The 16621-nt window shown below is 37.6% G+C and overlaps 1 protein-coding gene across 5 annotated transcripts in view; it reads right to left on the bottom strand.

The window, feature by feature from the left end:
- Positions 1-7025, bottom strand: part of RICTOR (RPTOR independent companion of MTOR complex 2) — a 122896-nt gene extending 115871 nt beyond the window's left edge. For 4 of the 5 annotated variants that reach the window (XM_027604951.1, XM_027604953.1, XM_027604952.1 and 1 more), the window contains exons 1-2: positions 6952-7025; positions 6733-6780 (exon numbers count right to left, since the gene is read on the bottom strand). In XM_027604951.1, the coding sequence (XP_027460752.1) occupies positions 6733-6780; positions 6952-7000 (97 nt within the window). In that variant the 5' untranslated portion in view covers positions 7001-7025. Of the gene's footprint in view, positions 1-6732; positions 6781-6951 lie in introns of those variants that run through there. The other variant, XM_027604955.2, reaches the window with a different exon arrangement.
- Between the last annotated feature and the right edge of the window lie 9596 nt (positions 7026-16621).

Genomic DNA, 16621 nt, shown 5'->3' with positions numbered 1-16621 from the left:
GATTAAGGAAGAGTAGAGCTGAGTTCTCCGGAGACCAACTTCAACGCTACAGTCTCGCAGTTTCTTCAACCAAAACTCCCCTCTTGGCTTCTGAGATCATAGTCTTGCTAGTTTTCTTCTCTTGGCCACCTTCTCGAATTTGATTCTTATGCTATGACACTCTCATCAGCTCATCCTCTAGCACTCAAATCTTTAGCTCTTTCTCCATTTACATTCTTCCCTGTCTCAACGCCCTATGCAGAGAACAATCAGATCACAAGTTTAGAACCATTCCAGTATTTGCAGCTACCTTTTATGTATCTCTGATTGACTTAATCACCTAAAATTCAAAGTGCAAAGCTAAACTCATTATCATCCCTCCAAAATGGATCTCTTCATTTCATGGCATCATCAATCTCACTGTCCCTGAGGACTGCAAACCTAAAATGTTCTTTTACTTCTACTCTCCTTAATGCTGTACACTCCATTTCCCATCTCTCTCTCCATTCTGACATTCAATAAATGCTTCAGTTATTATTATATGATAGATGCTGGGGAAGCTTAAGGTCCAGTGAGGGAAAAACAACTGGACGAAGAACTTAAAGCAATGAGAAGTGATATTTAGAAAGGAACAAACAAAATGTGGAAAAGCAGAGGAAGTCCCACTGGGATGATTTCTAGAAGTTGCATTTGACCTAGACCTTAAAGAATTCGGATTTCAATAAAGAGTACTGAAAATGAAATTCTAGGCAGAGGAAACAACCTGCACAAGGTCAAGTAAATAGAAACTGCATGCCATATGCAAGGAATAAATCATTTTTGTCTAAAGCAGATTCTCAACCAGGGGTATGACACAATCTCCAAGGGGAAAGAATATGGGGAGGTAGGTGCTTTGGACTTGCGAACTTTCCCAATCCCCTCTGAAAAGCACTGTGTGTAAAGAAAGAAGAGAGTGTCTTACACAAGTAAACTCTGCACGGAGGCTGACAGAATAGTATGATTAAGACAGTACAGAAGATAATTTTGGAATAAATCATAAAAGGCCTTCAATGCCAAGTTAAGAAATCTGGACTTTATTCTGTGAGCAAAAACGAGCCAGGGAAGTGTGAGTATGAGTGTGTTTTGTTTTTTTTATTTCAGGGAATGATAAGATCAGATCTACATTTCAGGAAAATAATCCTGGCAATCGTATAGCAGAGAAAGTGAAAAAAGGGTGAAAGAAAAGATTTTACATCATCCAAATGAGATAATAAAGATGTGAACAAGACCAATCACAATGGAATAAGAAAGACTAGATTCATTAGGTATTTCACAGGCAAACTGAAGGAACATGGCACGTGAACAAAGATGAGCTGAAGGTCTCTAGCTTGATTATTACAAAGGATGGTGGTGGTGGTAACTAGAGGGTGAAAAGGGAATATGCTTTGGGGTGCAAAGTTTTACACATCAGGCCTTTCAGATGAGTAGTAGACACATAATGCTAATACGTTTTGCAAGCTTAAAGAAAGAGTCTGAATAAAAATGTAATTATCATAACCATCTCAGCACATGGAATTTTTTTTTTTTTTTAACTCATTTTTGAAGCCCTCAGTGAAAAGACCGTTCAGGGACATAGCATATAGCACCGTAGGAGAGAAGAAAAGATCAAGGACAGAACCTTAAGGTTCACTCGCTTAAGGAGCTGGAAGACCAGGCGGGAATAGAGGAGGAGCAGCATGAGAGGTAGGAAAAAAAGCAGGAGAATATTTCACAGAAGTCAAGTAAAGAAGTGGTTGCAAGAATAGCAAAGTGTAGTGCCTACAAATGCATGATCTGCAGTTAGTTGCTCCCTAATCCTATGACCCTGGCTGAATTACTTACCTGAATTTCAGACCTTCGGAGTTTTGAAACCTATATCCTCAACTGTAAAAGAGGGATAAAAAGAGTACCTCAAACAGTTATTAAAGATTAAGTGAGATAACATATTTTAGAGCCTGGAACAAAACTATTAACACAGTAATAGTTCTAAAACAGAATGGGGAACTTAAAAATGCCTATGAATACCAGCATCCTTTAAAAAACTATTTTCAGTACACGGGGAAAGCTGTACTTAGAAGACTATAGTGGTTAAGGAAGAAAGCTATAGAGTGAGGATGAACTATTCTTTCTGTAGAGCGGATGGAAAAACAGCTATTTTGTAATCTTCACTTTGTCTTTCCACACCTCCCACCATCATCCCATGCCTGGGATAGTACCTGATCCATATGAAGGATACACCAAATGATTACTGAACATGAGAAAACTTCCAACAGGAAGGAAGAAATGAAGAAGAAAGGGATCTCAGTTCTACAAAGAATCTTAAGAAGAAACAGTATTAGGAGCATAAAATTCCTTTCCAAGTTAGCCTTGAAAGGGAACAGAGATGGTTTATTCCCTGACTCAGGGAACCAGAAGGTAAGTATGTATAAAATATAAAAGAGAAGACAGGCGCACCTGGCTGGCTCAGCAGGTAGAGCATGTTGACTCTTGATCTTGAGGTCCTGAGTTCAAGCCCCACATTGGGCACAAAGATTACTTTAAAAATTAAATAAAGGGGAGGAGTCAAGGGAAATCACATTAGACAGCTATGACCTTCTTAATAAATATAAGTTCTCTGCACAGTGTAGGAGTATTCCAAAGTTAGTTTGAAATCTGAAGAAAACAAATTAGTTGATTACCCCATTTCAATATATATTGACCTTCATTTCTAACTCCAACATCCTGGTCTAGTTCCCCACCATTTCTTAGATTACAGCAGCAGCTTCCTAGGCAGCTCCTTTTCCTGCTGACTTTTACCTTTCCCAAGGTGTGGTACAGTCTTTTGCGAGCCCATGTTTCCTTTCGTTATGTCTACCACTATTCTCATGAGAAGTTAACCACTCTGAAGCTGCCTCTGATCCTCTACCCACCAAACAATTCATCATTTTCTCCTCTAGGCTACTTCTGGGTCCTCGTACGGTTTGGTTACTTAATTTATCATTCCATATTGCAATCACTTTATTAATATCTGTTCCAATAAATTCCTAAAAAGGGGAATAACATCTTCCTTATCTTCATTCCTCCAGCACTTAATTCAGCATTTAGTAAATAACAGACATCCAGTCAATGTATGTTTTGTCTAAGTCAGCGATTAAATAACATAAGTAATCTGCTCACTAGATAAAAATCAGAAAACAAAAAGTAGTGTTCAAATCTGCATCATTCAGATAACCTTCCTACTTTTCTAAGTATTAAACAGCAACTAAGACAGTCAATTTTTGTATTCTTTCTAAAGGAAAAGAATTGGATAATAAAAAATATAAAATTCAATACTTTTAAATAAATTCTAACAGTTACATTATGAATACAGGTTTCTCCACGTCCTGAAAATTCACTTTGAACACAATAATTAAATTACTGTACAGTAAGAAGGACTTACACAGGAAGAATACTCTGTGTCTTTTCAGGTTATTCAGTACCAGAAATGTACTATGAGACTGATTAAAAAACAGGCTATCCTTGCAGTGGAAGTGACTAAGGGAAGCATTTTGATTTCAAAATAGATATTGGCATGCAAAACAGAGAGAGTATTTAAATTATATCAATAGCAAATATCAGAGACTTTCACAAATTAAGTAGAGTAGTTGTTTGAACAAAACTGAAAGCAACAATCAGCAATAAGTTTACTGTGAGATCTACTGCAATGAAGTTCCAAAAGAGATCAAAATTAGTCCACCAACAATTTTTAATTGAAGTACACTATCTATGAACTACCAAAACCAAAGCACGTAGAACTCTCCTGGGCCTCAAGAAGCTTGCAAGGCTAGCCAAATCATTATTACTAAGAAATTTTCTGGAGTCAGAGAAAAATTCTAAGGTTCTATAAAATACTACATTATATCTTAAGTACATATAATACTCTTTGCTTAGGCCTAATTTACTGGTAATCTCACCAAATACTTCTTTACAGTTGTTATACTCAAGAACTCTACCTCAGACAGACTATACCCAATTAATAATATGTCTCAAAAAATGAAAGCCTCAATACAATAATTCCTCATTAACAAGTTTATAATGTTCAAAACTCTGAAATATTTTAAATGCGACATAAATAATTTTTATTTCATACTGTGCGAAGACAACTAACATTTAGTTAACATCACTCACAAAATTATCAGCTCCTGTACTGAGTATTTTAAGCATTAGTTCATTTACTTCTCACATTCTTAATAACCCTTTGAAGTTATCTCTTTGAGATGAAGAAACCAAGAGTTAAGCAAGGTCAAATACCTTGCCCCACATCACCTAACTATTAAGTATCCCAGCTGAGATTACAACCCAGAACTATCTGACTGTACAGTCTGATCTCTTTTCCCTATATATTGATGGTTCCTTTAGGAATTAGAATGACCATGACCTCTACTTAACAATGAACTTTATGAGATAGCTACACAATGAATTTCTCAAAGGTTACATAAAAACAATTAAAATGAGAGCAAACACTGCCTCTGCATTAAAAACTTGTAGTTTTGGTTACCCCAAACTTTATCTAAAACGTACTGTAATCCAATCCACAACCAGCTGCCCTTCAGCAGCAACCCAGACTGCGCTACAGTTCTCAAACTATTACTAAAGTGTAATTCCTTGTGAACTTTCTTCGGGTTAGATAGAGCCACAAGACTTCTTTAGATCCACAAACCTTCTTTTAACAATGAAATGTCTGTCAGAATAGCAATTCCTTGAACAATAATAGCTTCCCTATATAATAAACTACTTTTTTATTCTCATATAGCCTCTCTTACTTGCATATGCCTTTTGCAATCAATTTCAGTTGGCTGTGTATATTCCAAACTAAACTATGTTTTATCAGGGCAAGCAGAAATAGCATTTTTCTGCTTGCTGCATTATCCTAGAAACACCTATGGACAATGGCGTTCACAAAGTGCTCAGAAAATTTAACATTTTAAATAGTAAACATACAGATTTATCTGTGCACTTGAGTAAGTTTGAAGTAAATCAAAGGTATCAATTTGTATATTTTTTAACAAACCAAAATTCTGATACCAACCACAGAAACTACTATATATAGGAGCTCAACAAACTCAACCTAAAGCACAAATATAACTTATTTCTAGCACCACATCCAAACAAGCTTTTAATGAGAAAATTAAGACAGAAGATCTATCTAATAAGTGCTCTTTTCACCATCTAAACACATATGCCCACACAGAAATTAAATCACCTAATAAAGTACATCTATAACAGAACTCAAATACTAATTTTGAACCCTGTGGGAATTTTGTTTTTGTTAGGAAATTTACTAGAAAATCTTTTCCCACATACAACTTATATAGATTTTTCATGTGTGTTTTATATAGTCGTTTCCAAACTGTTACACAAAAGTCAAAAGCTTTACATCTTCTACACTATCTGCTGAAAAAAGTTCCAATTTAATGAGAAACCCTTCTGCCTGTTAACACCAGCACCTCATTCGCCCAAAACAAAGTCCCTGAACTTTCAGAATAAAATATTCTTACAAAAATGTACTCTTGCAGCTAAACAAAAAGTAGCTGTTTAGTTTCTAAGTTTTCTTACACCATGAAATACAAAATACAAATTAGACAATGCACTATGCTTTAAATACCAGAGATGAGTCTCAACAATGAGCCCGCGTCTGACAAATACTTTAGATAAGTCATTACGTCAAGTAGAACATAGGTTAAATTTTTTAAATTTTTAATGAAATGTTTACGACTTTTCTTAACTTCCCGAAGTGTTTTTCAGATCTCAAAAAGGAAACTGATTCTATACAGCTGAACCAGCTTACACTCTATGCTACAGCCGGTGTGAAATATGACTTCTTCGGAATCAGTAGACCAAATCCTGTTTACCGTGGAAGAAAAAAGAAAAACCTTGTATATAACTACTGTATCTTCAGCGAGATATTGTCGAATAAACTCCAGTACGGTAACTAATAAAAGATTCACTGGCCAGTAGCTGGACTAGATCCTTAAAAACACAACCGCGGGGTTCGCCCAGTTCCGAAGGTGTAAACAAACCCGTCGCCACTGCAGAAGGTAAACAATGAACCTGCAGCGAGGGTGAGGGGGCGGTCTTTGCCAACTACAGTCCTAGCCACCCGGGAAAGGGAAACGGGAATGAACTACAGCGCAAACCAGACACTTAGCCATAGTCGCCCATTCTAGGTTTCACTACCGAGTTATCAATGCTGCGGGTCCCCCAGGGTGGTGGGCAAAGAGAAAAGCAGTCACGCAGACAAGCAAGAACCCAGCAGGTCCGGCTTCTGCTCTGGGGGACGGGGAGGGCAGGATGTGGTCGCTCTTCCCTCAGACATCCTCCGGCAACCTAAATAACAGCCTCTACCTCCCGCCGGCCGCCTCCAGGCGAATGGCTGCACGAGCTCCAGGATGGGAGTTAAACCCTCCCTCGGGGGTCCAGAGAACCCAGAGGGTAGCCGGCTCCGCTGAGTCCCGCTTGGCGTTCCCCGGCACCCGCCGCACCCAGAGGCCGGGAGAAAGGCGCGGGGCGAGGGAAGCGGGCACCGGGAAGGGGGATGGGTCCCGGGAGGCGGCCCGGGGCTTGGCTCCTGCGGGCCAGCAGGCGGGGCTCGGCTCTGCCTCCCGCACCCCCGCCAGTCCCGTGCGGGGCCCGCCCCTGCCCCCGGCCCCCGACCCCCGGCTCCCGGCTCCTCCCCAGCAGCGCGCCTTCGCCGGCGCCCGCGGCGCCCCGCGTTACCTCGGGTCAGATCCAGCGGGACGTTCTCCTCGCCGCTGTCATTCCGCCCTGCGCGAAACAGACACACAGCTCCAATTAGGATTCGCTCGCAGGCCAGTGGCGGCAACCCTGGCTCGGGCCAGCGCCCCTAATCGCTCCCCCAGCCCAAGGCCAGGGGGAAGCAAGGGCCAGGGGTCGCGGGCCCCAGGCGGTGGGGAGTGAGGGTTGCAGCGGGCTTACCTCGTATTCGGAGGTTCTTCAGCGAGCGGCCGCGGCCGATCGCCGCCATATTGACGGGTTTCAGTCACAACACCGGAAACCTCGCCCAATCGCGCGAGAACCCCTTCCCCTCCCCGCGCGCCGCGCCGCGCCCGCCCCCCGCGGCATCTCCCCCGCCCCTTCGCGGCGGCAGGCGGCGGGTGGTGCCTGCTGTACCCCGGGCGTGGAGGGAACGCGGTGCTGAGCCAGGGTGTCCATGGGGTTCGCGCCGTGCTCACCCGTCCGCCCGCCTGGGAGCCCGAGGTCGCGGCTACACGCCTAACCCTCCGAGAGCAAGTCGGCCGGGAGGCGGCATTTCCCACGAGGGGAATCCCATTGATGGGAGTTTGCAGCGTGGAGGATGCTTCCCTTCCAGTGCCGCGGAAACTAATCAGAGCCGCGGCGAGCCGGGAGGAGGCCGGGATGCGGCCGCACGCCACCTGCGGAAACCATCCTGCCCCTTTCTCCTGCTTGCTTTCAAGCCCTCCCTTCCTTATTTATCAGTTAAAACGATGTTTATTAAAAAAAAACAAGCTGTGCTTGTAACTCAGATCCCTTCCTAAAGTCGCTTTGCTCCAAGTTAACATGTAACAAAGTTTGTTTTCCACCCTCGTTCTGACCACCCGTGCTAAGCAGCCCTGCACTTGATCTTCAAAACCACACTTGGCCAGGAGAACTTCTCTAAGAGGAAGTGGTCGGGGGGACGTTTCGCTTTTGACCGCCTGGCGCAGGCCGGGAGAACGGAATTAAGAAGCCAGGAGTGCGGGGTGGTCTTCCCGGGCGGTGGGTGAGATTGTTCCCGCGCACGCGCGGGCGCCGGGAGGCCCGGGGAGAGGGTTTCCTCTGTCTGGAACCAAGCGGAGGCAGCTGAGGGCTGAGTCGGGTTTTCTGTCTGTGTAGCTCTTGAACACTGGCTAATGTAGATGTTGTGGGTTAATATTTTTTATACATAAACCTAATAATTATGAACTGTAGAGATTGCAATTCTAGAAACTGTTTTTACCTAATTAATATATACACACCTGGCCTCTGACCCAGCAACTTTCTCTTAAAGTAGACTAAAGAGAGGGTGAGTGTTGTGCCGCCTCCTACTCCTCGACTTGTCTTTTTATTACGTGAGACTGGAAGTTAAACAGTGGAGATTTTGCTTTAACCACCTCTCTGGTCCCAGTTAATGCAGTGTCCAGCATAAATAAATGTTCAATAAATAATTGGATCGATGAGTAAGTGCCTTGGATCCCTTTGTTACAATGCTCTTTTTTGCTGTTAAAAAAAAAAGAAAAGCAGTATTGGAGATACAATTGCCGTTGTTAATAATAGTGAACAATTGGAAACAAAGATGACCAAAGGTGGGGATTATGCAAATTATTACAACCGTTAAAAACGATGTAGGTCTAGTATATTTATAGAAAATTAGGTTCATGATTTTAAATCAAGCAACAGATTACAAAATTCCCTCTTTTATACACGTTTAAAATACATATAAATTAAAATTATACATTATAAAATATTTTACATACCTGGGTACATAGAAAAGAGTGTGAGAAGATACACATCAAAATGTTAACTAATCTTTTCCCCCTCAGTTGTGGAATTACACATATGGTTTTTGTTCTTGTTTGCTGTCTATACTCTAAATGTCCTGCAGTTAATATATATCTAGTGTAAAATAAGTAAAAGTTATAAAAAGAAAAATAAAAGCAGTATACAGTAGCATCATCAGGAAAATAAAAGAGGAACACTGTTTCCCTAGGAGACTATCCTCTGTCCATATATTCCAGAACCTTTTCTTATTAGGTCTACAATCAGATATCTGTTCTGATATTGCCCTTGTATTCAGTGACGCAACACAATTGGAGTACTTTTTAAAAATGTCTACTGACATAACCACTAGTAATTTTGATTAACAACAAACTTTGCTCTTGCTCTTGTAGCTTTTAGGTCTTGGTGCAAATTTATTTATTCTAGTTACAACCTAAGGCAAAAATCACAAAATTTGAGGTCTGGTTGGGACATTAAAAATTTGCATTTCATTCTTCCATGTATCGCATTTCACCATTTTAGAAAAGTAGAAATCTATCAATGGGAATTCTACCAGATTCTTAGAATTGTTCCAATTTTCAACAACCCTTTTTATCCTGTTTTTTTGTTACTATTTATTCTAAATTAACTCCTTTCTAATACAATTTAATTTCATCTTCTCTTTCATTCTTTCATGAAATTTGAGTACAACCCGATCCACTTTTTAAATTACTTAAGGTACATGAAAGCCTGAATCTAATAATCTTTCACCTTTGTAACTATACGTTCCTATTTAAAGATCATTATTCAATTATTCCATCTCTTTGAGGAGAAAAAAATCATCTTTCCCCAATCTTACAATGAAACTAGTTTTTCTTCTATTACTATCTCACTTAAGTGGCTGTGTTCTTCACATTTGTTGTTAAGGTGAGTTATAAGATTTCTGGTAAAAAGAACAAGTTCTTAGTGTTTGCAATTGACACTCAACTAGCAAGTAGGAGTTTAGGTAAATTTTAGTAAAGAATACATTTCACAAAGTTGGATTTGCTTTTTAAACAATACATTATTGACTCTAGCCAGCTTGTTATTTGTTAGAATCTCTAAGTTATCTTCTATACTTGCCAACAGCTACCCATTCCTCTTTTTGAAACTTGTTTGTCTTCCTTGTTTATTTTAGCCCACCCCTATGTTTCACTCATTCTGTTTACATCTTACTACTTCTCCAATTTTCCGGGTCATTTTGATTCTAATCTGGTCATTGACAATGTGACTTCCTCTTCTTAGTTTTCATTTCCCAGCTAGGTTTCATTTGCTGTGTGAATGAAACGTCTTTTCTCATAGTATGAGTCACTGATAAAAAATGTTGCATGAATTGGGTCCAGGACCACACCTCTGAGAGATAACTGCTGGATTCTGAAGATAAATGACTACACCGATAATCACTATCTGGGTTCTATTCTCCATCCTATTACACAAAGTTAATAATTCTAGTTTATAAACCAAATTTTATCAGTTTTGGGTACAGAGATAATGTTGAACAGAAACAAAGCCTTGCCAAAATCTTAGTTCCCTTTATCTATCTGCCTGACTACATAGGCCATACGAAGATAAAGCAAGTAAAAAACCACAACACTTGATGGTCTGTTTTTTGGTAATTTCTCTTCATAGTTAAACCACACATTTAAAATCTAGATAAAGAACATTAAAATAACAGGCAATGGACTAAAATCAAACAAATGTTGTAATCTTGCACAGTGTTGATTATGAAGATTCAGCCTTGGTCTTGTTTGCCTCTTAGCATTGTTCCTTTAAATTTTAATCTCTGTCCCAAAATAGCAGGAAGTAGCCTCTTAGTATTGTTCCTTTAAATTTTAATTTCTGTTCCAAAATCTCTTGTAAATTTCATTTTAGAAAAATTCTGTAAGGTATAAAGGCACTCTATAAAAACAGTTTTAAACAGAGTATGAGCCTATGTTTGTGAAAGAAGGATACATATATTCAGAAAATAAAATTTGGAAGGGTATTCACTAAAATTTCAACAGTGATTATCTCTGGTTGGGAGAATTTTGAGTGGTTTTTATCTTTTTCATTTTAACTTTTCTAAAACAAATTTTTACTTATATACTTTTTTTTTAACGATTTTATTTATTTATTTGACAGAGAGAGAGAGTACAAGCAGGGGGAATGGCAGGCAGAAGCAGAAGGAGAAGCAGGCTCCCCACAGAGCAGGTGGAGCCTGATGTGGGACTCGATCCCAGGACCCTGGGATCATGACCTGAGCCGAAGGCAGTCACTTAACCAACTGAGCCACCCAGGCACCCACTTATATACTTTTTTTTAAGAAACATTAGAGAAATTTTTCTGGCTATTCTAAATCACAATGATAAATATCTCATTATAATAATGTGCTAAGCAATGGAGCTACCAAATTATTTGTCTGTGCATCTCATCATTTAAAAAAGAACATTTGTGCACACACTCCAATACATATGTATTTACTCATTTTTTTTTAAGGATTTTATTTTTAAAGTAATCTCTACACCCAACATGGGGCTTGAACTTACAACCTTGAGCTCAAGTGTCCCATGCTCAACCGACTGAGCCAGCCAGGTGCCCCTACTTTTTTTTTTTTTTTTTAATTAAATAAGACATAAAACATAAGGATAAAATAAAAATGGTTAAAAGTAAATTTTAATGTTACTTTCCTAATGACACTAATAACAACAATGGGGCTTTATTATTTTTAAATATACTTATTATTTTTAAAATTTCTTTTTAAATACATTGATATATAGCAATTCAAAAGTCCAATTCTAAGAAGAGTTTATTTGGATGTTGGGTTTTAGTAGCTGAAATCTCACAATATACCAAGTTTTTTTTTAAATGGGAGAACTACTCTACTGGCTGAGGTTTCTAAACCATAACGCTTGTTTTTGAATTCCACAATCAATTATACAAAGGTTTTTTTATGTAATTCGGCTAATAAATGTCCATCTTTCCTAATATCAATTCATTTTATAGCAAGCTGGAAGGCATAACATTTAGAAACATTTAGCAAATGATTTAAAAATGGTTTCAAAACTGTTCACCTGAAAGATTTTAAATAGGTTAAAAAACTGTTTCCGTGGTTTTTAAGCGTGTAGATATAAAAATTTATATAAGTGATGCATTTATATTTTCAGTTTTTTCAGGAAAAAGAAATCACAAAACTGTGGAAACATTTCCAAAAACTTATTTTCTAAATGCTCCCTCATAGCACAAATTTCTTTTGAAAAGTAATAAGATCTGGGGTGTCCGGGTGGCTCAGTCGGATAAGCATCTGCATTTGGCCCAGGTCTTGATCGCAGGGTGCTAGGATCAAGCCCCATGTCGGGGCTCACTGCTCTGTGGGGAGTCTGCTTCTCCCTCTCCCTCTGCTCCTCCCCCTGGCTCATTCTCTCTCTCTCTCTCTCTCTCTCTCTCTCAAATAAATAAAATCTTTAAACAAAACAAAAGCAGTAAGATTCTTAGTTATTGTTACCACATTTACTGCGAAGGGAAAGAGTAGATTCAATATTTTAAAACCATATGATAGACAACATGGTACTAGAAGCCACCAGTCATTATGCAGTTTACCACTAAATAAATATCAAACATCTTCATGGTACAAAAGGATTTTCATAGTCACTTCCTTTCTCTTTTCGAGGTGTATGAAAATTAAACTCTATTTTCAAGATCTTTATTAGATAAAATTATCACATGTGGTACTATCCTACTCTTCTGTGAATACCTTTTAAATTTTCATTTATAGAAACTACTTCATCGATTTTTCATAAAATATTGCCTTTATTAAGGAATTTGTTTACTGATAAGAATACATGTTCTTTGGTACGTCTTTATTTTAGTGGCTCAGAAAAAGTGTAGAGATTTGTGTATTTTCATTACTGAACAGAATTCAGCCAATACCATAAACTAAGCCAAATGTAGAAGCATCTACGCTTCTATCCAATTGCACAGCAGAGTTTCCAAAATGCATTTGTGTTCAAGTATCTTTTTCTTCAAGTCTTCAGGTGTGTTTTTTTTTTTCAGTCATTTTTTACCATAGCAGGAAATGCCACTATATTTCCCACGGATATGTATCTTTTTGTCTGTTGCTAAGAATAAGTTCCTCTTATTCCAAAGTATTGGATTCAATACTACATCACGTCTCACATCATTGAAAAAAATAGAGAAAATTATCTTCATATTCTGAATGTTTATTTTTATATATTTTGCAAATCACATAGCTTTATACTATCATTAGCTAACATCTCAAAGAACAATATACATTTAGACTCAAGTAATAGTAAAGGCTAATCTACATAAATTCATATTTCACATGACCTTTATTTCCATTTAAAAAAAATTATGGCTGACATTGTGACATGTGATTTCATTGCCATTGCTTTTTTCTTGTAATGATGTTGATAAAATGTTAATATCAGGAGTAAAGTTACCTGAGCTTCCATATTTTAAAACTGTGATTTTATTACTTACAGAAGTATGTAACTTTTGTTACATACCACAGTTTCTTTGCAATATTCTTTTAAGCCAAGTTTCCATTTGATAAAGGGTAGTTTAAAATACGCCCCTTAAAATATGGATAGTTAAAATATGCCCCTTGGCCATATATCTAAGTGGAAAAAATTTTCAGGAAAGTGTTGTAACTCCTCTGAGTTGCAGAACTCCCAATCTTCCCTCAGGATACCTTCTGTGACTCATGCTAATTTTACTTACAAAAGCTGACCAAATGACTGCTCCGTTGTTAAATCTGCATAATATATAGCAATAGTTTCTTTTTTTCTTTTCTTTTTTTAGCTAAAGAAAATCTCCAAAATTCCTCCACCAGAAAACAAAAACAAAACAGTATACTAAAATTAGAGGAACAGTGTGAAAATAGAAAGCTGGAAAAGCAGAGTTATCTAGAGGGCAAATGCCAACTGCATACCCATGATCTGAGACCAACGCACTACCAGAGGTAGAAAAGCAAAACATGAGACTTCTGCATTAAGCCTAGGATCCTAGAGGTGAACCAAAGTGGACCCAGGTTGTAGTGCCCCCTGGCTTCCAGCAGTAGCAATTACAAATCCTTTCTAGAGGAAAGTATGCAGGACATCAGCTCCTAGGCTCTTCACAAATTAAAATCAAATAAAAGTTCATACTCAAAGATCATCAAACTCATAGGAAAAAGTCACCATAAGGAAGAATCAGTATCAATAAAAACTATAACTCATGGACTTCAGATATTGATGATCAGAAACCGAATATAAAGGAACTATATTTGAAATGATTATTTTTAATGAACAATTTCTGACTTCATCCATGATGGAGAATGGGTATTAAATTCACTTTCCCATAATAAACAACTACACATTTAGACAAAATATATGAACAACTGTTTTTAGGCATTGGACAATAGGTAATGTGGCACTGTGACCTTGAAATAAAAGAAACAAACAAGGTGAACTCCACATTCTTTCTGGCTTTTTGCCTGGGGACACCTTTCAAAAAACAACACAAAACTATGGAAACCAAATAGAGAACAGCTGTCCCGTAGGATGGAGGAAAGAAAGAATGAAGTTCAGACATAAGGAGGCAATTGAAATTTGAGGGTCAGAATACCAGAGAGGAGGAACCTGTACAGAGTAGGACCTCCAGAAATTTGTATATGAATCCTCTTGATTAGTTAGCTGAATTTTAAGCTGCACAAGTAGAGGGTGAAATTCTGGAAGACCTGTCAGAGAGCAGCTCTGGGGGGCTCCGAACTAACTTAAGTTTCCAGAGGTTGGTGTAAGATTGCAAAGACAATAGAGTTCTAACCAGTGAGTAAAGATACCTTGGTAGGGGCGCCTGGGTGGCTCAGTCATTAAGTGTCTGCCTTCAGCTCAGGTCATGATCCGGGGGTCCTGGGATTGAGCCCCGCATTGGGCTCCCTGCTAGGCGGGAAGCCTGATTCTCCCTCTCCCACTCCCCCTGCTTGTGTTCCCTCTCTCGCTGTGTCTCTCTCTGTCAAATAAATAAATAAAATCTTTAAAAAAAAAGATACCTTGGTGAACAACCTGAGCATTCAGTTAAAAACCGCCAGAAGGCTATAATTTAAAGAAAGGTTTGCATGGAGACCCCCAAAATGTCACAACTTAGGGGAAAAGCTCCACTAGCCTAAAATAAATGCTACAATAGACATATCCAAACAAAACCTAAAATCAGGTCTCAACAGGATTAAGCTGATCTTCCAGTAAATTAATGAAGAGGGGAAAACCCCCCAAAAAATTCATTAAAAAACAAACGGCAATAGCCAAACTCTCAAACACATAGCATTTGCAATGTAAAGCATAATAATAAAAATTGTATTACATGTGAAAAATCAGAAAAATGTGTTCATCATCATGAGAAAATATAGTCATTGAATACAGACCAAGAAATAACACAGACATCAAAATTAGCAGAATTTTATAAATATGGTTAGAGATTTAAGAGAAACGCAGGATGTAAGTAGTGATCAAATGGGAGCTCTTACTAGAGAAATGCATACTGTAAAAAAGAACCATGTAAAAATTCTAGAAATAAATAAAAAATACAATATAAAAAGGGTAAAAATCCACTAGATGGTGACATATTGGACACACAAAAAAGGGGGGGGGTGGTTAGTGGATTGAACACAGACCAATAGAGAGAATGAAGAAGAAAAAGACTGAAAAAAAAAGAACCACATTAAAAAAAAATCAAACAGTCTGAAATATGTGTAATTGGACTCCTAAGTGAAGTGGAGAGAGAGATTAGAGCAGAAAAAAAGACTTGAAGAAACAGTGACTGAAATGTTCCAAATTTGATAAAAAATATCAAGACACGGATCCAAAAAGCTGAATGAGTCACAAACAAATAACACAAAGAAAACCATTCCCAGGCATATAATAGTCAAATTACCAAATACCAAAGATAAAGAGAAACATCTTTAAAGTGATCAGAAAACAAAAGGCAAATAAACTACAGGCAATAATAATAATTACTGATGACATCTAGTTAGAAACAATGCAAGCCAGAACTCAATCAAATGACAATTTTAAAGTGAAAAAAAGGGAACGAAATATCTATAATCTAGAATTCTATATCTGATAAGATCAATCTTCAAAAATGAAAGTAAAATAAATTTTCAGATTTTAAAAAACTGAAATAAATTGTCATAAACAGATGTGTTTTAAAATAAATGTTAAAGTTCTGCAGACCAAAAGGGAAATAATAGCAGATGGAAATGCAGATCTACATGAATAGACAAAAAAATGCAGAAAATGGTTTATATATAGGTAAATAAATTATTAGCTAATTTTCTCATTTAAAGCAAAGGCGATACAGTGTATTGTGTGTTTAAATTGTAGAAGTGAAATGCATGACAACATCAGACTGTTAAAAGGTTCTCATATTATATATGAAAGAGTACAATATTAGTTCAAGGTATGCAATGATTAGTTAAAAAGATATACAAATAGATGGCTACCTAGGAAATTTCTAGGAAATTCCTACATCAATTACCATATTAAAAGTAAGTAAGTTATACACTTCCTGATTTCAAAACTTACTGCAAAACTATAGTAATTAAGACAGTGTGGTATTGGCATAAGGATAGACAAAAGCAAGAAGCAGATAGATGGATAGAAGACCTGAGTAATGCTACCAGTTTACCTAACTGACACTTAGAGATGCTCAACAACAGCAGAATACCCGTTCTTTTAGAGTGCAGATGGAATATTCATCAAGAAAGACCACAATTTGGGACATAAAACAAATTTTAACAAATTTGAAAAATTGAAATCATATAAAGCATGTTTTTGGACCATAACAAAACTAAACTAGAAATCAGTAACACAAAAAGATCTAGAATAGTCCCAAATATTTAGAAATTGAACAGCAAAAGGTGCACTCTTATTAAACCATAGGATAAAGTAGAAATTGAAAGGTAAAGGAAAATGTATTTTGAATTATATAGAAATGAAAATATAACATACCAAACTGTTTGGCATGGAGCTAAATCAGAGAAATGAATAGCATTAAATGTTTATACTAAAAAAAAAAAAAAAAAACGAAGGTCTCAAAGCAGTGGTTTAAGTTTCTACCTTAA

Source organism: Zalophus californianus, chromosome 5 (assembly GCF_009762305.2).
Source record: "Zalophus californianus isolate mZalCal1 chromosome 5, mZalCal1.pri.v2, whole genome shotgun sequence".
NCBI lineage: Eukaryota > Metazoa > Chordata > Mammalia > Carnivora > Otariidae > Zalophus > Zalophus californianus.
This window is presented reverse-complemented; position numbering and strand designations above follow the sequence as displayed.